We start from the raw sequence: 25433 nt of genomic DNA, 5'->3' as shown, positions 1-25433 counted from the left end.
ATGGATAGAGTGAGGGAGAACACGAGCTGGACAGAGAGAGGAGGATGAGAACGATGACAGTGGTGAGTGGAAGCTGTGTTCAGTATACCTAGAAGAGAAGCCACGGTTGAAAGACTAGTCACTTTAACAAACGGTATGGAGAGAGTGCAGTAATTAAACGGACTTAGATTACTATGCTCGTATTTATCAATTGTTATTTTCTTATTTGAACTTCTAGTATTCGGTTGCAGATAGGTATTGGATTCTACATGCCTGTATTTTTTAACATTGTTTAACTATTATAAAAGAGAGCGCAGGCAGTCCGAAACATTTGTATCGTGTGTTGAGCCAGTACTATTGTACAAATCACGTCAGAAAATTATTTTGTTTCTTCATCAAAGATCATGCCGGCATGAATGATTATCCACATCCAGGAAGTCTCTATAACAGATAGCTGTGTTGAACTGTGACTATTTAACCTTCGTCTGACATTTTTATACAATAAGCAAGGCTCAGAAGTCGGGTGTGAGAAAATTCCATGCAAAAGAAAAAAAAAACCAAAGGGGTGACTATCGTTGTATGTTTGCTTAAACGTCATCAGTTCCTCCATTTAGCATTCCTAAACGATATTGTTAACCTTTTAGCAAGAAATTAATTCCTCGACACTAATGAAGGATATTGCCTCGAGCAGAGGGCAGTACAAACAGATATCTTTTGCATCTGATGTCACAAAAAGGCTGTTGTGTACTATTTCGAACAGAGGTGTGCATCGAAGTTGTCGTTTGTTGCCAACAACTGACACACCTTTCGGTCACATTGTAGGAAAAATAACCAGTAAGTCAGCACTGCATGTTCCTACTGCACAGTAATGCCCACTTACACTCTGCTGTTTCAAAAAAAAAAAAAAATTCTTCTTTGAGAATTCAACCCTCATACGCTTAATGCTTTACTTTCGTGTTCTCAAAAGTTTACCTCATAACACTCTTCATTGAACAACTCTCAGTAAAACATTTCTGGACGAAAATGCAGGTCAAATCAAGCGTGACATCTTCAACTAGAACTGGTAGATTTCTACGGGTGTGCAATTGGTAAACTAGTTCAGCTTTTATTAATTTCTTCGTTTTTAGAAAGCTGTTGCTCATCCACAGTAGGTTCAATTATGACTGGCCACAGATACGCTTGAAATTAACCTCTACGCGAAGGCAAGAACTGGTCATGTACACTATGTGATAGAAGTATCCGGATACCCCCAAAAATTTACGTTTTTCATATTAGGTGCATTGTGCTGCCACCTACTGCCAGGCATTCCGCATCAGTGACCTCAGAAGTCATTAGACATCGTAACAGAGCGTAAATATTGGACGACTGAACAGTGGAAAAACGTTGTGCGGAGTGACGAATCACGGTATACAATGTGGCGATCCGATGGCGGGGAGTGGGTATGGCGAATGTCCAGTGAACGTCATCTGCCAGCGTGTATAGTGCCAACAGTAAAATTCGGATGCGGTGGTGGTATGGTGTGGTCGTGTTTTTCATGGAGGGGATTTGCACCCATTGTTGTTATGCGTAGCGCTATTACAGCACACGCCTAAATTGATGATTTAAGCACCTTCTTGCTTCCCACTGTTGAAGAGTAATTCGAGGTTGAGGACTGCATCTTTCAACACGATAGAGCACCTGTTCATAATGCACTGTCTGTGGCGGAGTGCTTACAGGAAAATAACATCCTTGACCTGCTGAGTCCTGACCTGAATCCTATAGGACACCTTTGGGACGTTTTGGAACATGAACTTTGTGCCAGGCCTCACCGACCGACATCGATACTCCTCCTCAGTGCAACACTCTGTGAAGAATGGGCTGCAATTCCCGAAGAAACCTTCCAGCATCTGATTGAACATATGCCTGCGAGAGTGGAAGCTGTCACCACTGCTAAGGGTGCGCCAACACCATATTGAATTCCAGCACTACCGATGGAGGGTGCCACGAACTAGTAAGTCATTTTCAGCCAGGTGTCCGGATACTTTTGATCACATAGTGTATCAGCAAGTGGAGCGGACTTCTATTAAATATGTGAGAAAAGCCAGACTCTTTTAAATAATGTGAGAGAAATATTGTTGATGATTATTTTGCTTTTTTATACTTACTGTAGTGTTCAATAAAGTAATGGAAAAGAGCTATTGAAGTGTTCAGTGTACTAATACAAATGGATTACAACATGCCACACTTGCATTATTCAGGAAGTCTATTTTAATGAAACATAGTGTCTGCGGCGGCCAGGTTTTATGGCAGGGTGTGGGCGCACTCACCGACGACGCGCAGCTGGACGAGTCTGCCGACGGGCGGCGTGGTGCTGATCTGGCACTCGTAGACGCCCGAGTCGCGGCGCTGCGCGTAGCGGATGCGCAGCGTCCAGTCCTCGGTGTGCGGCGAGTGCAGCGCCTCGAAGCGCTGGTCGCTCGTGTAGGTGTACCGGCCCACCGTCAGCAGGTGGATGTCGCGGTGCCGCACCCACGACACCTGCCGACCACCACCGGCTCAGCCGTCAACGTCGAGAACTCACTGCTCTCCTCGGTGAGGGGCTTAAGCTGCGTGTGTTCGACATACCATGGTGAAAATAGTATTCGTAAGATTGCGCTTTGCCACTTGCTATTGTGTTTACGTTACATTTGTACTGCGTTCTTTAATCAAAAGAACACAGAATTTTATGAGTAGAGAAAAATGGCGAGTAATCTATACAAACTATAAAAATGGATGTACATACCAGGTGATCAAAAAGTCATTATAAATTTGAAAACTTAATAAACCACGGAATAATGTAGATAGAGAGGTAAAAATTGACACACATGCTTGGAATGACATGGGGTTTTATTAGAACCAAAAAAAAAAAAATAACAAAGTTCACAAAATGTCCGACAGATGGCGCTGGACAGCAAAACGTCAGTGACTACGCATCACTATCGTGTATAAAAGGAGCTGTAATGAGAGAGAGAATCGCTGCTGCCAGCCCGCCCCGATGGGGAATTGAAAGGCGCTTTTAGTGAAGCTGTATTATCAGAATGGAGAATTTGCTAGTTCAGCGTTACGATCCTATCGCCATATGAAGGGGATTCGAACTGGTAAAGGTCCGTTGACAAATGCAGAATGATTTCAAAGTTCGAAGCCACGAGTTCTTTACACGATAGACCCCGTAGTGGCCGACCTAGCACAAGGCGTAATGCTGCTGAGACAGTTCAGGAAGAAATGGAGACTGTAGCGGGTTCGCCTATGCACGGGGAAGTCAGCGCTCGTGCAGTCGCACGTCGCACCGGCATTCCATGCACTACTGTTTGGTTGGCACTTAGGCGTACCCTCCGATGCTATCCGTACAAAATCCATCGGCATCATGAACTGTTACCTGGCGATTTAGTGAGGCGGAGGGCATTTGCGGTGTGGGCGTTTCAAAAGATGGAAGATGACGATTGGTTGAGTAACGTGTTGTGGACCGACGAAGCTCATTTCACGCTCCGAGGGTCTGTCAACGCCCACAACCGCAGAATTTGGGCTACCGAAAATCCTAGAACTGTTGTGAAAACTCCATTGCACGACGAGAAAGTCACGGTATGGGTTGGATTTACCACATCTACCGTTATCGGGCCTTTTTTCTTCGAGGAAACGTGTGATTCTGGTTTTGTAACTGCTACCGCGACCGGTGAGAGGTACGCCGATATGTTACAGAATCGCATCATCCCCAGCCTAGCTGATAAACACCTGCTGGAACGTACGATGTTTATGCAGGATGGCACTCCACCCCATATTGCTAGACCCGTGAAAGATCTCTTGCGCGCGTCGTTTGGTAATGATCGTGTGCTCAGCCGCCACTTTCGTCATACTTGGCCTCCCAGGTCCCCAGACCTCAGTCCGTGCGATTATTGGTTTTGGGGTTACCTGAAGTCGCAAGTGTATCATGATCGACCGACATCTCTAGGGATGCTGAAGACAACATCCGACGCCAATGGCTCACCATAACTCTGGACATGCTTTACAGTGCTGTTCACAACATTATTCCTCGACTACAGCTATTGTTGAGGAATGATGGTGGACATATTGAGCATTTCCTGTAAAGAACATCATCTTTGCTTTGTCTTACTTTGTTATGCTAATTATTGCTATTTTGATCAGATTAAGCGCCATCTGTCGGACATTTTTTGAAGTTTTGTACTTTTTTGGTTCTAATAAAACCCCATGTCATTCCAAGCATGTGTGTCAATTTGTACCTCTCTATCTACATTATTCCGTGATTTATTCAGTTTTCAAATTTATACTGGCTTTCTGATCACCAGGTATATTGTACGTATCCTAACTGTATGTTTAACATCTCCATCTAAGCGAAGGTACCGATTCCAACCAAACTTGGCATGCATATCACTTAATCACTTACTGTCTGGAAAGAAACACTGGAGGGGGTGGGGGTTGGGGGGGACAGGAACCACCCACCTATTAGAGCTCTTAGAGACTTACAACAAACATGGCACATAATTTCAAGCATTCATGAAACTTTTTCTCGCTGATGATGACCCTCATAATATGACGAAAGACAAAATGTTTGTCACTTACTACGGAAAAAGCAACAGCCACTAAATGATGTGTAATAATTGTTTAATTAGCTGTTTAATCGAATTGAAGCATTTCAACCAATTTTTTGAGACGGGATATGTTACTGGCGTTGCTTTGCAAGCCTCAATTGTTGTTTTCCCACGCAACCTGGAAAACACATCACTGAATGTAAGTGAATAATTTTTTGAAAGACATCATGTTTACGCCGGTGACTGTTAAACTTTTTATTTCCACTATAGCAATTTTGTCCTTAGGCCATTATCAAGTGCAGATGTTTTGGCTTAAAGCCACATCAACTTTATACACGCTGACACATTTATTTGCCGTTGTCATTTGCTGTTATAGTTACGAATGTATATAACAGCAAATGACGACATATACACTCCTGGAAATGGAAAAAAGAACACATTGACACCGGTGTGTCAGACCCACCATACTTGCTCCGGACACTGCGAGAGGGCTGTACAAGCAATGATCACACGCACGGCACAGCGGACACACCAGGAACCGCGGTGTTGGCCGTCGAATGGCGCTAGCTGCGCAGCATTTGTGCACCGCCGCCGTCAGTGTCAGCCAGTTTGCCGTGGCATACGGAGCTCCATCGCAGTCTTTAACACTGGTAGCATGCCGCGACAGCGTGGACGTGAACCGTATGTGCAGTTGACGGACTTTGAGCGAGGGCGTATAGTGGGCATGCGGGAGGCCGGGTGGACGTACCGCCGAATTGCTCAACACGTGGGGCGTGAGGTCTCCACAGTACATCGATGTTGTCGCCAGTGGTCGGCGGAAGGTGCACGTGCCCGTCGACCTGGGACCGGACCGCAGCGACGCACGGATGCACGCCAAGACCGTAGGATCCTACGCAGTGCCGTAGGGGACCGCACCGCCACTTCCCAGCAAATTAGGGACACTGTTGCTCCTGGGGTATCGGCGAGGACCATTCGCAACCGTCTCCATGAAGCTAGGCTACGGTCCCGCACACCGTTAGGCCGTCTTCCGCTCACGCCCCAACATCGTGCAGCCCGCCTCCAGTGGTGTCGCGACAGGCGTGAATGGAGGGACGAATGGAGACGTGTCGTCTTCAGCGATGAGAGTCGCTTCTGCCTTGGTGCCAATGATGGTCGTATGCGTGTTTGGCGCCGCGCAGGTGAGCGCCACAATCAGGACTGCATACGACCGAGGCACACAGGGCCAACACCCGGCATCATGGTGTGGGGAGCGATCTCCTACACTGGCCGTACACCACTGTTGATCGTCGAGGGGACACTGAATAGTGCACGGTACATCCAAACCGTCATCGAACCCATCGTTCTACCATTCCTAGACCGGCAAGGGAACTTGCTGTTCCAACAGGACAATGCACGTCCGCATGTATCCCGTGCCACCCAACGTGCTCTAGAAGGTGTAAGTCAACTACCCTGGCCAGCAAGATCTCCGGATCTGTCCCCCATTGAGCATGTTTGGGACTGGATGAAGCGTCGTCTCACGCGGTCTGCACGTCCAGCACGAACGCTGGTCCAACTGAGGCGCCAGGTGGAAATGGCATGGCAAGCCGTTCCACAGGACTACATCCAGCATCTCTATGATCGTCTCCATGGGAGAATAGCAGCCTGCATTGCTGCGAAAGGTGGATATACACCGTACTAGTGCCGACATTGTGCATGCTCTGTTGCCTGTGTCTATGTGCCTGTGGTTCTGTCAGTGTGATCATGTGATGTATCTGACCCCAGGAATGTGTCAATAAACTTTCCCCTTCCTGGGACAATGAATTCACGGTGTTCTTATTTCAATTTCCAGGAGTGTACATGTGTCATCGTGTATAAAGTTGACATGGCTTAAAGACAAAACATCTGCACTTGATAATAGTCTAAGGCCGAAATTGCAATAGTGGAAATAAAAAGCTTAATAGTCACTGGCGTAAACATGATGGCTTTGAAAAAACTTTACATGACTGTGAATCCCAGTTACGATAAGTTAATTGAGTGAATAATGTTTCCCCGCTCTCGTAGGGCTTATTGTTATACCCTTAATTGTTTCTCTTTCAATCACACGTTTCTGTAGGATCTTTCTGTGACTGTCGTCATAAGCTTTCTGGAGTAACCATGTCGTTAAGCCCTGACCAAGCTGCGAAAGCTGTGCTTTGCTGGAAGATGGTCGCAGCATGCATTACGTTGCAGAAGTGTTGAGGGCTACATCTTCCACTATTTCCGAACCGTACGAAAATACAGGGAAAATGGAGGCTTTGCAAGGAGAGGCCCGAGAGGAGCAACATCGGAGAGAGATGACCGCTCCGCAACCGTGACACCACCGCTGTTGAAACACGAAATGGACTCCACCAGGATCGGGGGGCAATGTTAGTGAGAGAACCGTTCGAAGAAGACTGGAAGAAGCCAATCTCCAGTCCAGAAGAACTGTTACAGGTCCGGAACTCACCAGAGAGCGTTGCACAGCTCGACTACATTTCGCAAGAGAGTACCTTGGCTGGACAGCACAACAGTGGGATGAAGCATTGTTCATAGATGAGTCGCGACTTGGCCTTTGATCACCTGACGGAAGAGAGAGGATCTGTAGAAGACACGTTCTCCTCCAGGAAGCCTTTTAAGGGTGGTTCTGTGATGGTGTATGCAGGAATCAATACAGATACAAGGACGGATTTGGTCTTCGTGGAGCATGGGAAGGTTACCGCACGTTGGTATACGGAGGAAATGCTTCTGGAGCATGTTGTGCCTTTCGCTCCATTTATTGGTGATGATTTAACACTACAGCACGACAACGCTCGCCCACATGCTGCGAGAATTGTACCCCAGTTCTTGGATGAAACAGGGATTCATGGTGTGGATTGGCCTGTTGGAAGCCCTGATATGAAACCTGTTGCGCACGTTTGGGACAGGCTGGAGAGAAGAGCTCGTCAGAACTATCCGAAGACCCTACAGAACATACGGAACGCCCTCCTGGAATAATCGGACATTACCGTATTAGTCAGGAGCATGCCTGAAATGTTGAGTGCCGTCGTTGATGCAAGAGGTGGTAAAACACGCTTTTGAAAATACGAACACAGGTCTCCGAGATTGTCTCCGAGGTCTGTGAAGTAAAGTGTAAAGTGTATAGCATCTAAACAGACGTGCATTACCTTTATGAGCTTACTCGAAATTTCCTTCAAGTGTGCATCTCTGGCTGAATTTTGGTTACATTTGTTTATAATCGTCTTTCTTTTTTCATTGCTAGACACTTATATGCAACCTTACCACAGTATTCCATCGTGAGATAGTGGATTAGTGTCATAAAAGCGTCATAAATTTAAAATATATTTGCTTTTCTAAGAAGTTGAAGTGTTGCGTTTTTCGTGCCGATCAGTACACATTTTCTTTGTTCATGAAATAAAACTGCCACATGAAGTATGACGTTTTATTATTACTTCTCTAATAGCAACATTATTCACATATACCATTGACTTACAATGACAAAATCAAGTCATTGTATATTATATAATTCAGGAAATACGACATAAACATTAAGCTGCATGACAATGAAATTGCAGATCGAAATTCGCTAGACATACAGGTGAAAATGTGTACAAATAGGCGTGAAATACATTAAATACGTATGAAATATATTTGAGACATGGGTATGCGCGCCAAGCTCGGGTGAAAAGCTTAACCTAAACTCCTGGAACGATTTCAATCAAATGTGGTACACAGACTGTATTAGTACTACCTGGAAATAAATACCGTAATAGTAAGAACCACTAGCCTCCTTTTGGGAAGAGTGTGACAACGTGAGGAGAGAAGGAAGGACGAGGAGAGGGACAGACGGCGAGAGGGAAGGAGGGGATAGGTAGAGATATGAGGAAGAGTTGGAGAGAGGTAGGGGAGAATGAAATGGACAGAGAGGGGTGAAGAAGATGGGCGCAAAGGAAAGAGGAGGGGGCGACCAGGGTGAGGGAAAGGAAAAGATGGACAGAGAGAGGAAGGAGGTAGAGATGGACTAATGCGAGGGTTGGAACTTAAGTAGTGGCAACTACGAGTATTTATTCACAACCGATACAAAAGAGTTACTTGTTTGCACCAGTTACTGTCCTTGAAAGTAGTCACCAGCGTTGTGTAGAACCCGTTGCCAGCGATGTGGAAGGCGTAGTATACCGTTAACAGATCCTGTTTGTTGACACAGAGGATAGTGCGACTCCAGGGACTTATCTCTGGCACCCTCCCTGTGAGATCCACATTTCCAGCTTACTGTCCACACACTACATTTGTAGTGCCTCTGCCCACTATACTCATTACTCGCGGCAGTCAATCTACCGATTCCCGTAAGAGTTTGAGTAATGTGAGTGCATCCGCACTGAAGACGATCATTGGCCAGTAAGCCTTATTTATATGGAGATGGCATCTGTTCTTTCGGACATGAGATCATTGGCCGGTAAGCCTTATTTTACGGAGATGGTATCTGTTTTTCGAACATGTCGGAAAGAACAGATAACATCCTCATATAATAAGGCTTACCGGCCAACAATCTTCTTCAGTGCAGATGCACTCACATGGCTCAAACTCTTACGGGAATCGGTAGACTGACTGCCACGAGTAATGAATATAGTGGGCAGGGGCAGTAAAAATGTAGTGTGTTGTCAGTAAGCTGGAAATGTGGGTCTCACTGGGAGCGTGCCAGAGATACGTCCCTGCAGTCGCACTATCCTCTGTGTCCTTGATGGCTCAGTCGGATAGAGGTCTGCCATGTAGCAAGAGATCCCGGGTTCGTGTACCGGTTCGGGCACACATCTTCTAGTGTCCCCGTTGATATTTATCAACGCCTGTAAGCAGCTAATGGTCTGGATTTCATTGTAATTTCATTCTTCGAGAGCTGCAAGATCATCAATACCATTGTAATCGAGGGGTCAGTCGAGAAACTAGACAGGTATGAGTAGTAGTCGCGCACTACCGGTTCCGTTCACACTTAATTACGTATACAGACAGTTCATCCATTCCGGAAATCGAGAATTTCGACAATTTTTGTCTGTTCTCGACATTAATATTGGCAAGATACCGATCCCAGGGAATCCACAATTTTCGAGAATATTTTAATTTCACGTCTCTGTATGTCCATCTTTATACAGATGGTTGTGGGACTTGGCTGTTCGATAGGGGATGTCAAATTTCCAATCTTATTTTGACAACCAGTTTCAGCGTGTTACTACGCCATCTTCAGGCCCCTGACCGACGTGTAGGAAGAATCTGTGATCAAACACAGGGGCCAGGAGTACTTGTATTAGTAGATACCTACTTGCTACAGTGATCACTTCAACCATCACCTGCCGAACACGTCAAGTCTGATCTCGGATACCAAATGGGAAAAAATATTTTTTCGTGTGATATAATTACAAGTTAACAATTTTCGGATTTTTTTTCCTTTAGTTTCACCGTGAAACGTAGTTTCTTGCCAAATTTCACGGTTCTAAGTCAACAAGAAGTACCCTACAGCTTGTGATGAGTGAGTCTGCGAGTATCAAAATATGACATACAGGGTGAGAATTATTGAGCTGTGTGAAACAAAAACGTCATAACTTCTGAATTGTTTATGTTAGGACGTTCGAACTGTGCGGTTTGCCTCGGGGCATGGTGGGAATTAGCATGCGCATGCATGCTTTGATTTAACGACGGAGCTCACTTTCATTTGGGTGGTCACGTCAATAAGCAAAACTGACGCATTTGGGGGACTGAGAATCTTCATTTCGCGATCGACAAGTCTCTTCACGCTCAGCGGGTGACTGTGTAGTGTGCAACGTCGAATCGCGGAATAATCGGTGCCATATTCCTTGATGGCACGGTGCCTACGTGAAGGTTTTGGAAGATGATTTCATTTCCGTTATCCAAAGTGACCCTGATTTCGACAAGATGTGGTTCATGCGAGACGGAGCTCGACCCCATCGAAGCAAGAGAGTGTTTCATGTCCTGGAGGATCACTGTGGGAACCGCAGTCTGGCCCTGGTGTACCCAGAGGCCACTGGCATGGACCTCGATTGGCCGCCATGTTCTCGGGTTCTGAACACATGGCACTCCTTTTTGTGGGGCTACATTAAAGACAAGGTGTACAACAATAATCCCAGAACTATTGCTGAGCTGAAAACAGCCATTCAGTAGGTCACCGACGGCATCGATGTTCCGGCACTTCAGCGGGTCATGCAGAATTTCGCTATTCGTCTGCGCCACATCATCGCCAATGATGGCAGGCATATCGAACATGTCGTAACCTAAATCCGAATATCTGCAGTGACGTTTAGATGTTGAATAAAGTGTGTGCACGCCGCAGTTTATAACTAATTTGCGTTTATCATCTTTTCACTCTGTAAATCGCCTTATTTTTTTACCCCAATAACATGGAAGCCTCAATATTTTACAGCGCCAAGGGATCATAGGCTTTAGTATGTGACATATTTTTCAACTTGATGCATCTGCCCGTTCCTCAGAAAAAGTGTTTTTAGCATTCTGATAGACAGACGGACAGCAAAGTGATTCTATAAGGTTTCCGTTTTTGGCGATTGAAGTATGGAACCCTAAAAAGTGAATAAACAGTCACGCGTAAGTTTCCAACATCTTGCACGATATTTTGAACGCGACGAAGTTCGCTGCCCGCTGGGTCCGGCGACTGTTCACAGCAACTGAAGAAAGGCTACCGGCTCGAGGCAGAACGGGAATGTTACAGCTATGTCAGGACATGCAGACTTCTTTAGACGTTTAATCATAATGTACGAGTGCTATCACTGTGACACCAACGTATAGAATAAAACAAGCAATGGAAGCAAGTGGATCCATCACCGCCCAAGAGACGAAGACCCAAACCGTCATCGGGCAAGTTGGTGCTGACTATTTTTTGGAACTGCCATGCCGTGGTGCTTACATATTATGCTCGTAACGGACAAACCGACACAGGAGCGCACTACGGACGTTTCCTGTCGAGGTTACGGGAGGCTGCTTATTCCGCACGGGGCACCTTCACGCATATTCTCTTAATATAGTGACGTCTCCCTCCTCCCCTACATGAAAAATTATTGTGTAGCAGGCATTTTCAGAATGACGATGAGCTGGTTTTTGAAGTGGAACGTTTGCTGGACAGCCGCCAGACAGCCTCATATATCCAACGTTTCTGTCACGTCATCCGTCATTGCAAGTTAATATATACAGAAATTCTAAAACCGTCATCAAGTTTCATGGTTACAGTTAGACTTCTCGTTTTGATAAGTAAAACATTACAACTACCCCTCATGGATGTAGAGGGACGAAAGCATCATATAAAGGTCACCAAACGCGCCTGATGTATTAGATTAGATTAGAGACGTAATAAAGATTAGAGAAGTGTACTGTGGGGACCTTCACCATACCTATCTCATCAAGAGTATCCAGACCCTTCTAGACCCGATGTCTCTCCTAAGAGTCGACAGGCGCATTTCCTCTAGCGTTGCTGCAGATATCTGAAATTTCCAGAATGAGATTTTCACTCTGCAGCGGAGTGTGCGCTGATATGAAACTTCCTGGCAGATTAAAACTGTGTGCCCGACCGAGACTCGAACTCGGGACCTTTGCCTTTCGCGGGCAAGTACTCTACCATCAGAGCTACCGAAGCACGACTCACGCCCGGTACTCACAGCTTTACTTCTGCCAGTACCTCGTCTCCTACATTCCAAACTTAACAGAAGCTCTCCTGCGATAGTCCGATAGTCCGATAGTAAAACATTAAAACAGGAAGAATAACACTTACTCCAGCAGCTAGTAAGTAGCGCTGCATGCTGGTAAGTAGCACTCAGCGTGGCCGAGGGCAGTGGGTGTCTTTGCTGGAGTACTGATTATTTTTCGAGTTTTACTGTCCCTGTTAATATATAACGATATTTTTTTTCTTTATTGAATTTCGATTCCCTCCGAAGGGGACGGGCTGACATCAGCTTAGTACGCTGCTCTCCAGCCTATAGAATTTTTAAAACATAATAAGAGAAAAAAACAATAAAATCAGACGATAAAACGATGACTTAAATTGTAAAACGGCGGAAAATTGCGGAAAGTTAAAACATGCTAATAAAATGCTAATAAAATACACAGGAAGCAGACAGGTAAAATAGTAGACAGACAATTAAAAAACACGCGACAGTCTGGTTTCCGTCCGCAAGAGATATAAAAAAAATCAGACCCAGCACTTCGGAAAAGACGCACAGCACTTAACAATCACTGGAAACATTAAACTAAAAAGTCGGCACGAAGATGACACCACACCCAAGGGCAGATTGGGGGTGTGGGGTTATAACGATAATTTTTTTTTCTTTATTGATTTTCAATTCCCCCCGAAGGGGGGAAAGAAACAAGGAAAAACAGGCGATAAAATGGTGACTTAAAGTGAAAAATGGCGTAAAAATGCGGAAAGGTAAAACAGAAAGCAAAAGGGGGTTGGCAATGTTGATAAAATACACAGGAATCAGACAAGTTCAAATGGTTCAAATGGCTCTGAGCACTATGGGACTCAACTACTGAGGTCATAAGTCCCCTAGAACTTAGAACTACTTAAACCTAACTAACCTAAGGACAACACACACATCCATGCCCGAGGCAGGATTCGAACCTGCGACCGTAGCGGTCGCGCGGTTCCAGACTGTAGCGCCAGAACCGCTCGGCCACCAGCGGCCGGCAATCAGACAAGTAACATAGTAGACACACAATTAAAAAACATGGTGACAGTCTGGTTTCTGTTCGCAAGAGATAAAAAAATGCACACCCAGCGACAGTATGAGGGCTGTTCGCAACACTTCCCAAAAGACACAACACGGAGCACTCACGGGAAAAACACACTGTAAAACACTGCACGAAAAAGGCGGCACTCCCGATCCAAGGCAGATGGGGGGGGGGGGGGGGGGACCTGGAGTAGGAGGAAATACAAGGAGGGAGGAGAGGAAATAACGATAAAACAGACATTGATCTAGACTAATCTGGGACCACTCTTTCGAATGGGCACATAAAATTCCGCTTTACAAAGCGTTCTCCTCTCAACGCGAAACAAACTGACGCTTTCCGCCGACACTGGGCATCGCATTACAGACTGCTTAGCAGTATTTGCTTGGGACGATTCCAGCTACACGATGCAGAAACGAAACTGCAGATTTCTGCTGAAACGTCAGAGAAAGTGCGGCCGACGCCCTGCATAGTGTAAAAGTGACCACCAGATGTCAGTAAAACCGGACCCGCCAGTATAAAAGGAGAGGAAGATGTATAGCGCTGTCAGCAGAGAAACAAGAGAGCAGAATATGTCGGTCACGAGAACTCAGTGACTTCGAACGTTAGTTAGTCACTAAATGTTACCTGAATAACAAATCCATCAGGCACATTTCAACCATTCTATACACTAGTCGACTGTTGATGTTGTGATTGTGAAGCGGAAGCCGAAGGTACAAGCGCAGCTAAATAAAAACCACGATAGACCTCATGTACTGAGGGACAGCGAGCTTCGAGCGTTCCAGGACCTGATTATAAAAAATCGCATGGAAACAGCAGAAGGACTCAGTCGTGAGTTCCAAAGTGCTACCACCATTCCAGCTGGCACAAGGACTGTTGGTGGTGAGTAAAGAAACGAGTTGCAATGGTCAAGCAGTTGCTCATAAGCTATACGTTACTGCAGTCAGTGCTAAACGACGCTAGAGACGGTGTTAAAAGTGAAGCCACTGGACAATTGATGGCTGGAGACGAGTGATTTGGAGTTATGAATCACGCTGTACCTTCTGACAATCCTATGGAATGATTTGGGTTTGACGAATGCGTGGAGCACGTTACGTGCCAACATGTATAGTGCTGAGAGTGAAGCACACAGGAAGCGGCGTTATGCTATGGGAGATGTTTTTCATTATTAGGAAGTGATCCCTTTATTGTGATTAATAAGTTAAATGCGAAAGTATATCAACATAGCAGCATTGTGTAGTACATAAAACAGAGGAACAATTCAGAGTTGGTAATCCTATGAGGATAACAATGCACCGTGTCACAAAGCAGTATCCGTAAGGCATTTGTGGGCAATAACTTTCTCGGAAGCGATTGGCCTGGCCAGGGTACCGACATGAACACCACGAAAGTCCTTTGATACGAGTCAGAATGTCGACTTCACTCCATACCGCAGTGTCCAACATCACTACCTTCTCTGCTTTCGGCTTTTGAGGAGATACACACAATCGGACACCTCATACAACGTGGGAATCTGAAGCCGTCACAAATGCGAAGGGGACATACCTTATATAAATGTCCACTAATCTATGTTCGGATACTTCTGCTCAGATGTTTTATTTTCATGAATTTTATCATTTGGAAAAGACAGAAGGAGCGATTTGTTTTACTTGCTCTAAGACATTCAAAAGCTAAGATCCCATAAAAACAACCGGTTTCGACAACTATGCTGTCATCTTCAGGTCCTAAAAAATCTTTTTGTTGTGAAACTTGTTCATTTTAAGTTAGATCTCAAGTCAAGTTGTCATGCAGATAAAAGACAGCACATTATAAAAGGTTTGTCATAACTTAAATATTTAAAAACGTTTTATGTTTTTAAATATTTTAGCCATGACAAACTTATTATAACGAGCTGTTTTCTTATCCAGATAACATCTTGGTGAGAGGTCCTACTTAAAAGGAACATATTTCATAACAAAAATATATTTCAAGGCCTCTAACTGTAGCGTACTGTCATATCGCTGGCTTGGTTGCGGGGTATCTTTGCGGGCAGCCGCGTCTATCGAGTCGAGCACCGGACACGGAACTGTTATGTTGTGTAGTGTGTAGCTCTGCATGTGAGCGGCATTGTTAGTATGGAAGTTGAAGTGTTGCTACAAAGTGCTGCTACAGTAAAATGATGAAATATGGAAAGGATTCAGAGGAAAGTGCGTCAAGAAGTAATTAAAAAATGAGCAGTCCCGCCGATAACGTATTTGTGTATCCTCTCGCTATGTGTCGTACCGTACAGTATCAATCATCCACGCCGCGTTCGGTCTCTGAGAATGAACTGATGTGAATCAGCAAAAAATTGGTTACCACAAGAGTGTGCAAACAAGTGCCAGTGTCTTGTAGCGAGCGTGAGAACGTGCGTTCGATCCTCGCGTTCCGCATCATCAACAATCAACAGCGCCGCGACGGTTACGCGCACGCTCGAACAATTGAGAACTGTGAACTGTAAATTTAACTTGTGGGCAGTGTTAAAATTTATTACTAGTGTCAAGGAGGACTGGTAGCAGATATTTGTGTGTGCGTGACGAGCGTAAGAACTTTCGTGCGATCATTCGACTTCCGCATCATCACCCGCGTCGTGTCGGTTACGAGTACGCCCGTCTGAGTGATATTGTGGACTGGTAATCATACATTAATTGGGATAAAAACTTATGAATTAGAATGTAAACAGCGACACCTGCGATTTTCTTTAATCGTCTCAGAATATAGTTTTTCATACCAGACGTAGAACAGAGTTGTGCTTAACGTTGAGTGGCTCCCCTTACTGGCTTGCATATTTCGATAGATAATTTCAGGCAAGCCAGCAGCATTGTGGAGCAGAACAATACGACTGCCGCTGAATTATCAGGTACGTGGTGTGGATATGGCGCACAGTCCAAAAGTGAAAAAGCCAGTTTTAGGTACCCCACCCATTTGTCCCCCCGTGTGTGTTACAAAACTATCAGCAAGATCTGTAGAAACCGGTTGTTTTAAATAAAGAAATATTTATGCGTTCTTGGCTTCCGAATGTTTTATTTACTTTTGGCGAGCCCAAACTGATAAGGAGCCTCGCCGTCGAGTGCACTGTGCTGTCGCCAGTCCCGAGACACCAGCGCGAGATACACGTGAGGAGGAACTGGTACTCACGGTGCGGTTGCCGAGGTTCTTGACGCGGCAGTTGAGGTAGGCCGTCCTCCCCACGAGGCCGGTCAGGTTGTCGGGCACCGAGGAGTCGAAGTAGGGACCGCCGGCGCCGTCCGCCGCCACCTGCGTGCCGTCCTGCAGGAAGTCCGTCACGAAGCGGCTGCTGGAGGACCCGGGACCCGCGCCCCCTGCAACATCCGGCTCCAGCCGTTACAAGCCACAGCACGGCTACACAAACTCTGCAAACACTTTGCGTCAGGGGGCCTTACAACACGTGAATGAAGACCTTAGAGAACAGCAACTTTACCGTTTATTTGGAAAACCTGCGCTTTTCTACGCATTATGAGGCCACTCCATAAGAAACGCACAATATATACATTTTCTTAAACCAAACATTTGTTCTACGTCTTTCAAGATCTCACGCCACATGGTTTTTTATATACACTACTGGCCATTAAAATTGCTACAACACGAAGATGACGTGCTACAGAAGCGAAATTTAACCGACAGGAAGAACATGCCGTGATATGCAAATGATTAGCTTTCCAGAGCAATCACACAAGGTTGGCGCCGGTGGCGATACCTACAACGTGCTGACATGAGGAAAGTTTCCAAGCGATTTCTCACACACAAACAGCAGTTGACCGGCGGTGCCTGGTCAAACGTTGTTGTGATGCCTCGTGTAAGGAGGAGAAATGCCTATCATCACGTTTCCGACTTTGATAAAGGTCGGATTGTAGCCTATCGCGATTGCGGTTTATCGTATCGCGACATTGTTGATCGCGTGGCCGAGATCCAATGACTGTTAGCAGAATATGGAATCGGTGGGTTCAGGAGGGTAATACGGAACGCCCTCCTGGATCCCAACGGCCTCGTATCACTAGCAGTCGAGATGACAGGCATCTTATCCGTATTGTTGTGACGGGTCGTGCAGCGACGTCTCGATCCCTGAGTCAACAGATGGGGACGTTTGCAAGGCAACAACCATCTGCACGAACAGTTCGACGACATTTGCAGCAGCATGGACTATCAGCTCGAAGACCATGGCTACAGTTACCCTCGAAGTACATCACAGACAGGAGCGCCTGCGATGGTGTACTCAACGACGAACCTGGGTGCACGAATGGCAAAACGTCATTTTTTTATGATCAATCCAGGTTCTGTTTACAGCATCATGATGGTCGCATCCGTGTTTTGTGACATCGCGGTGAACGCACATTGGAAGCGTGTATTCGTCATCGCCATACTGGCGTATCACCCTGCGTGACGGTATGGGGTGCCATTGGTTACACGTCTCGGTCACCTCTTGTTCGCATTGACGGCACTTTCACCAGTGGACGTTACATTTCAGATGTGTTACGACCCGTGGCTCAACCCTTCATTCGATCCCTGCGAAACCCTACATTTCAGCAGGATAATGCACGACCGCATGTTGCAGGTCCTGTACGGGCCTTTCTGGATACATAAAATGTTCCACTGCTGGCCTGGCCAGCACATTCTCTAGATCTCTCACAATTGAAACCGTCTCGTCAATGGTGGCCGAGCAACTGGCTCGTCACAATACGCCAGTCACTACTCTTGATGAACTGTGGTATCGTGTTGAAGTTGCATGGGCAGCTGTACCTGTACACGCCATCCAAACTCTGTTTGACTCAATACCCAGGCGTATCAAGGCCGTTATTACTGCCAGAGGTGGTTGTTCTGGGTACTGATCTGAGGATCTTCGCAGTCAAATTGCTTGAAAATGTAATCACATGTCAGTTCTAGTATAATATATTTGTCCAATGAAACCCCATTTATCATCTACATTTCTTCTTGGTGTAGCAATTTTAATGGCCTGTAGTGTATATTTTTTTATATTTATGGTACGTGAAATTCAGAACTCAAATATCACCCTCCAAAGCTCTTCGATACAACTCTCAAAAATTGTCGACAAAAAACAAGTTTCATGTTTCCCAAAAATTTTAATAGGCTAAAGCAGGGCCGACGACGGCGTGCCAAACTTTACACGTGCAGCATCTCGGAAGAACCCAGAACAGCGCGATATTTCGTTTAGCATTGCTGTGCGGCATTTTTGGTCGGCGAACTTTCTCAGTTCGACAGAATCGTGGTGTCAGCATTGTTTACCCTTTGCTACTTGTTCGTGGTGTGACACACGTTCTCAGGCTCAGTGACTGTTTGCACAAAAACTGGCAGCCAGCGATCTATCGTCACAATCCTTTAAAATGAATGCGAATGACAGAAGACAGGGATGAGAATTCTCTGTTCGCAGGAGTGATTGGTAGTGCATATCTGCTATGAAACGACGTTACAGTATCGGTTGGTTTGTGGGGAGTTGAAAGGACCAGACGTTACAGTATTATACAGAAATAATTTATATGTTTACTTGATAATGAAGGAGTAAAAAAACTACAGCGATCGACAAACGGTTTTCATTGTTCTGTACATCAAGAAGGACTTTGTGCTAAATTTGCAGGCATGCAGCACATGAAGAAATTGGTGGTACAAATAGTAAAATCTCTGAAGTCACACGCATTACTCCATTGTCAGTTGCAAAAGTTTTTAATGGAGCTGATCGAGGAGTGTGGAAACTTCACGTATTACTGAAAAGTACGTTGGTTTAAGTCGAGGGGTGTGCCTGAAACGATTTTTCGGTATTAAACTTGCTACTGGTGAATCTATGAAGGAAAAAAGAGTACAGGAACGAAAATTTGGATATTTGGAACGGACTGCACACTTCGTATTTGAAGTAGATTGACTGCACACTGCCCACAGTAAGATATAGTAAGGTAACTTATCCCTAATTTGACGGGAATGCGTTCAAAAAGAGAGTCGCGTTTTAAGAGGGACACATTCTGACAATGATAGCCCTGTTCCCTAAGCTCACTAACGTTAAAGAAAACGAGACGATTGAAGAATTCATTGCGGCCTTGAAAGAAGTATAAAGACATTTTCCTAAACATTTTTAGAACACTGTCAATCTAACGTCCGTTTTCAAGCCTTTTTAGGAACCGTTTAAAGTGCTCCTGTGCATGTGCAGAGGTAACTGATATCCGAGGTAATTCCTGTTTTAAAGGCAAATACTTTTAACGTCAAACTGTACAGAAGGTCTACATTGCTTTCCTCAGTTACAGTTTCCATGTCTCCATAACGTTGCAAAAGTGCCACAAAATTTCGATCAACAAATGTGTGTTCTTTTTTTGGACATCAGTTTCTAAAGGTTTGGTGCTGCCCGACACGAATTCCTCTCTTACGCCAACCTCTTCGTCCCAAAGTAGCACTTGTAATATACGTCCTCAATTATTTTCTGGATGTATTATAATCTCTGTTTACCTCTACAGTTTTTACCCTCTACAGCTCACTTCGGTACCATGGAAGTTATTCCCTGATGTCTTAACTATGTCTTCCCTTCTTCTTGTTAGTATCTTACATACATTACTTTTCTCGATGATTTTCCGGAGAACCTCATCATTGAGAACCTTCCAATTACTTACCCTATCAGTCCACCAAATTTTCAGCATTCTTCGGTAGCACCACAGTCCATGTTTCACTACCATACAATGCTGTGCTCCAATAGTACATTCTTAGAAATTTCTTCCTCAATATAAGGCCTATTTTTGATACTAGTAGACCTCTCTTGGACAAGAATCCCCTTTTTGCCAGTGCTAGTATGCTTTCGATTTCCTCCTTCCTCCGACCGTCATGGGTTATTTTACTGCCTACATAGCAGAATTCCTTAACTTCATTTACTTCATGACCAATCGGTCCTGATGTTAAGTTTCTTGCTGATCTCATTTCTGCTACTTCTCATTACTTTCGTCTTTCTTCGATTTACTCTCAATCCATATTCTGTATTCATTAGACTGTTCATTCCATTCAGCAGATCCTGTCCTTCTTCACTTCCACTGAGGAGAGCAATGTCATCAGCGTATCTCGTTATTGCTGTCATTCCGCCTTGAATTTTAATTCTACTCTTGTACCTTTCTTTTATTTACGTAACTGCTTTTTGGAAGCATAGATTGAACAGTAGGGACGAAAGACTACATACCTGTCTTACACCGTTTTTAATCCCACTCTTATTATTCCTTCCTGGTTCTTGTACATATCGTATATTACCCGTCTTCCCCTACAGCTTACCCCCATTTTCTGAGAGTTTCGATCGTCTTGCACCATTTTACGTTGTCAAACGCATTTTCAAGGTCGACAAATCCTATGAAGGTGTCTTGATATTTCTTTTGTCTCGCTCCCACTATAAACTGCAACGTCAGAATTGCCTCTCTGCTGCCTTTACCTTTCCTAAATCCAAACTTTATCTAACACACCTTTAATTTTCTTTTCCAGTCTTGTTCTGGTCAGCAGCTTGGATTCGTGAGCTGTCGGCTCTTGCAGTCTCCGGAACTGTGTCGATGATATTTTTTCCAAAAGTCAGTTTTTCTGTCGCCAAACTTACACATTCAACATGCCAACGTGAATAATCATTTCGTTGCCACTTCCCGCAATGATCTTAGTAATTCTGATGTAATGTTATCTATCTCTTCTGCCTTATTTGATCTTAAGTCCTCCAAAGTTCTCTTAAACCCTGATTCTAATACTATAATACTATACTTCTATACTTCCAAATCGACTCCTGTTTCTTCTTCTATCACATCAGACAAATCTTTCCCCTCATAGAGGCCTTCAGTGTACTCTTTCCATTCCCGTTGCATCCTTAATGCTACCTTAATTTGAGGCTGTTTTGACTTTTCTATAGGAGTGTGCTGAGTCAGTCTTTCCAACAATAATTGCATTTGTTTAAATACATCCACTCTTTATGCCAATTAAGCTATAATAGAACATTGACATAATGTTATAAACAACACATAGTGCATCAGGTCGTTAATACATATCTCAACTGTGAACTATGAACAAATGATGTATAATATTTACAACAATTATTCATTCACAATTGTAAATTATTAAGGACCAAAAGTTTCCCTACATGTTAATATGTAACAACAAATTTACAGTTATAAAATATAAAATAACCCACAGAAGATAGCACAAAAAATGCTGAAACAAAACAGAAAAAAGATGTCTTGCATAAGGCGGAATTCCTCTTCCCATTTCGTAGCAAGCACGGACATAACAAGATGAACTGCAACATCACAAGATGATTATCCCTGAACATTTTTGTGTTTCCTTCTTTAATCGATCATCTGTAGTATTGCTTATTTTACCCATGGTTTCTTCGCAGTTATCTTATTTGTACCTACGTTTTTCTCTCCAATTTCTGTGATTGCCCTTTTTAGAACCGTCCATTTGTCTTCAGCTGAACTACCTACTGAGCTATTCCTTAATGCATTATCTTTATCTTCAAAGAACTTCAACCATATCTCCTCATTCCTTAATAGTTCTGTATCCCACTTCCTTGCGCATTGCTTCTTCCTGCCTAATCCCCTAAACTTCAACCTACTGTTCATCACTACTAAATTGTTATCTGTGTCTATATCTCCTTCTGGTACGCCTTACAGTGCAGTATCTGATTTCGAAATCTCTGCCTTTTCCAAGTGTACCTCTTCCTCCTGTGATTCTTGAAAAGAGTATCCGTTATTAGTAACTGAAATTTATTGCAGAGGTCAATTAGTCTTTCTTATCTTTCATCCCTAGTACCAAGCCCATATTTTCCTGTAACCCTTTTTTCTACTCCTTCCTCTGACAACCGTATTCCAATCCCTCGTGACTATTAGATTTTCATCTCCCTTTACGAACTGAATTACGCGTTCAATATGCTTGCACACTTTCTCTATTCTTTCATCTTCAGCTTGCGACTTCGGCATATATACCAGAACTATCGTTGTCAGTGTTGGTTTCCTGTCGATTCTGATCAGCACAGCCCTGTCACCAATTGTATTGTATTGTATTGTATTGTATGGAACTGGGGACCTAGAAACGACGGAGAGGCTTCGTCCCAGCCGTAGCCCTCAGTGGTTTACAACCCCATAAAAGGCTACAGAAGTCCACTCACCCCACCGCCGCCCCACACCGAACCCAGGGTTATTGAGGGGTTCGACCTCCAGTGGACACTCCCCACCCCCCCCACCCCCCCAGGGAACGTCTCACACTAGACCACACTAGACGAGTGTAACCCCTACGTGGTAGAATAATTATGGTGTACGCGTATGTAGAGAAAGTGTTTGCGCAGTAATCGCCGACACAGTGTAACTGAGGCGGAATAGGAGGAACCAGTCCGCATTCGCCGATGCAGATGGAAAACCACCTTAAAAACCATCCACAGGCTGGCCGGCACACCGGACCTCGACACTAACCCGCCGGGCGGATTCGTGCCGGGGACCGGCACTGCTTCCCGCGCGGAAAGCAGTGCGTTAGACCGCACGGCCGATCGGGCGGGCTCCCTGTCACCCAACTGCTCACAGTAAATCACTCTCTGCCCAACCTTCGTATTCATAAAGAACCCAACTCCCGTTGTACTATTTTCTGTGAAATTGTTTTCGTCTGTCTGTATGCTGACTGTTTGCATAAGAAAAAGTTATATCATGTGCTCATAGCACCGGAAATAAAGAATACTGAGAAGTTAATCTGTGTTTTATCTATGTTGTTAAGAAATGTGAAACATAAAACCAAGTCGAGTGCATTGCGACTGCACTGCCATTCAAATTCGGGGCGTTCGCAGTTTCTGCCTCTTCCCCCTCCTCGCGCTCAGACAGCGTAACGTGGCGGCGGAGGAAACGTGCTTGCCAGGTTGTCCGCTGCGGCATATTAGCAGAATGCCTGGCCTCTACTGAGCTAAAGGGAGGACCATTTTTCGACAAGCAGCATTGCGCTGAAGTAGTGCGCTCGCCTACCACATGTGGAGTCTGAGTTTTATTCCCATCGGATGCAAAAGTTAAAAAAAAAGTGCAACTTCTACGAACATTTCCGTGAAGCATAAAATAAGTAAAGGTGTAAAAATTCTGTAGCGTTCAAGGCTGGTAATCGCTGAAGCGAGTCTTGTTTCGGGCATTACTTTTTCGTTTTCTTCCGTTCAGTTCGAATACCTATATCACGTAAATACAAAATTCGTCAAATATATACAAATTAATACGTATCTAAATGCCATTTTTATAAGAAATGCACGGATTCATATTTAATTACGTATTGTACACAAAAATCCAGTTTCCTTTGCAAATATAAATTCTTAACTACCGAACTTTTATAAGAGGCTGTTAATCAAGATTGTATGATTTCAAAAAAATTAAAAATCAAGTGTTTTGCGTCTTTGTATATTTTACAATTCAGGGAAATTCTTGTTGAACATGGACCTTCGTTTGAAAATTGTAATGTTGCTGGTATGGAACTGAGGACCTCCGCGTGTGCCCTCTACACAGAGTCGGAACAACGACCTTCCTCTAGCGTATTAAGGATGATCGGAAAACTTCTCGAGAATTCTTGAGTGTAGCGTCGAAATGCTTTTGAGGATTGATGTTTGAGTTCTGAACTTTAAGTAACATAAATATACAAATATACAAAAACTCGATAGCCGTGTGATTTCTTTGTTAGCTATTCACAGTCATAGAAACATTTACCCCTCTTGCATTCAAATTCAGTTTAACGTTTTCCGGAAGTCGCCCTGTCGTAGCACTCAGTGAAGTTGGCTGCTGCACTTAAAGTTCGCCGAAGGAACGTGCTATAATAAACTTCCTGAGTTGTTAGAACGAGACAGTTACCAACATTTAAAAGAGATTGAAAAAGGTATGTAGGGATGACGCTATTGATCACAGTGCAGTTAGTCGTTTGGCAAGCAGATTATCTGATGAAAGTAATCACACCAGTACTTTTGCTGACAAGCGCGTAACAGCGAACGAACTGTCAAACAGTGTAGGAGTAGGAAAAGAGAGTGATTGGAGGATGTTGAAGTAGCTGAGAGAAAGATGTGCGCCACGAGGAATCCGAGAATGTTAACAGATGACAAAGATGGGATATACAACTTTGTAACACTTACCCTACAGCCCTGATTTGGCACCTTGTGATTACCACCTGGTCGTTAAAGTGAAGGAATCCATTGGCAGAATGAGATTTGAAGACGATGACTGCTTTGTAAAGGCTACTAAACAGCGACTCAAATGTGCTGATCCTGACTTCTGTCGAAACCTGTCCTGAAAAGTGATTCAGTTTTATCTCCATCGCAGACCAATTGCTAACTATTGTGGATATTAAATGAGTTGCCAATTCGAGTAAATGGTAACTGTGAAATTTCATGGTAGGTTTCGACACGTCGAATTGAACCATACCCTTGTTAGTTCCATAGTGGCATAAGGCACCTGAAAGGGACGAAAATTATGTGAAAAAATTACATTTTGCCTCTCAATAATGTATCAATATACTGCAAAAAATTGATAGATACGGTAAATAAACTGGATGTTTATCAAAAATAATTGTGCGTTTCTTCTGGAGTGGCCTTTGTATGTTCTGTAGGTTCCAATAATCTGGATATCTGGTTCACAACACAGCTCGCGTATGTTTTTTTTTCTTTTTTTTCAAAGAAGCAACTGTACAGTATTCGATACTCCAGACGTAATGATTGTAAAAAGCGTTGACGATAATTATTTCACTCAACCACCATTCACAAATTCTGGTGTGGTACTAGTCAACAAGTTAAGATTGAGCTGTACACTGCTGTATTGTCTCTTTTTCGATTTGAGTGTAAAGTAACGCCACAGAAAAAGGAGAACTGTTGCAGAAATTTCACCGAAAGATTTGCAAACATTCCACGATGCTCAGACGAAGGGCTTAATGACGTAAACTACTGGCTGCGAAAAGACAAGAAGTCTGGCTATTACCGCCGTTCGCGAACAAGGTGATGATAGTGGATTACGTGATGAAGTTGGCGCTCATTCTGAAGACATTGCGACACATATAGAGGCCAAAACACATGTGAACAAAACAACGGTTTATTTTGAACGCCGAGCCGGCCGGGTGGCCGAGCGGTTCTAGGCGCTACAGTCTGCAACCGAGCGACCGCTACGGTCG

At 44.3% G+C, this 25433-nt stretch overlaps 1 protein-coding gene across 1 annotated transcript in view; it reads right to left on the bottom strand.

Annotated features, from left to right (window-relative positions):
* Window positions 1-25433, bottom strand: part of LOC126199570 (zwei Ig domain protein zig-8-like) — an 84449-nt gene that overhangs the window by 55404 nt on the left and 3612 nt on the right. The window contains exons 2-3 of the mRNA XM_049936493.1: window positions 16431-16615; window positions 2286-2496 (exon numbers count right to left, since the gene is read on the bottom strand). Of these exons, the coding sequence (XP_049792450.1) occupies window positions 2286-2496; window positions 16431-16615 (396 nt within the window). The remainder of the gene's footprint in view (window positions 1-2285; window positions 2497-16430; window positions 16616-25433) is intronic.

This window comes from Schistocerca nitens, chromosome 8 (genome assembly GCF_023898315.1).
Source record: "Schistocerca nitens isolate TAMUIC-IGC-003100 chromosome 8, iqSchNite1.1, whole genome shotgun sequence".
Taxonomy (NCBI): domain Eukaryota; kingdom Metazoa; phylum Arthropoda; class Insecta; order Orthoptera; family Acrididae; genus Schistocerca; species Schistocerca nitens.
This window is presented reverse-complemented; position numbering and strand designations above follow the sequence as displayed.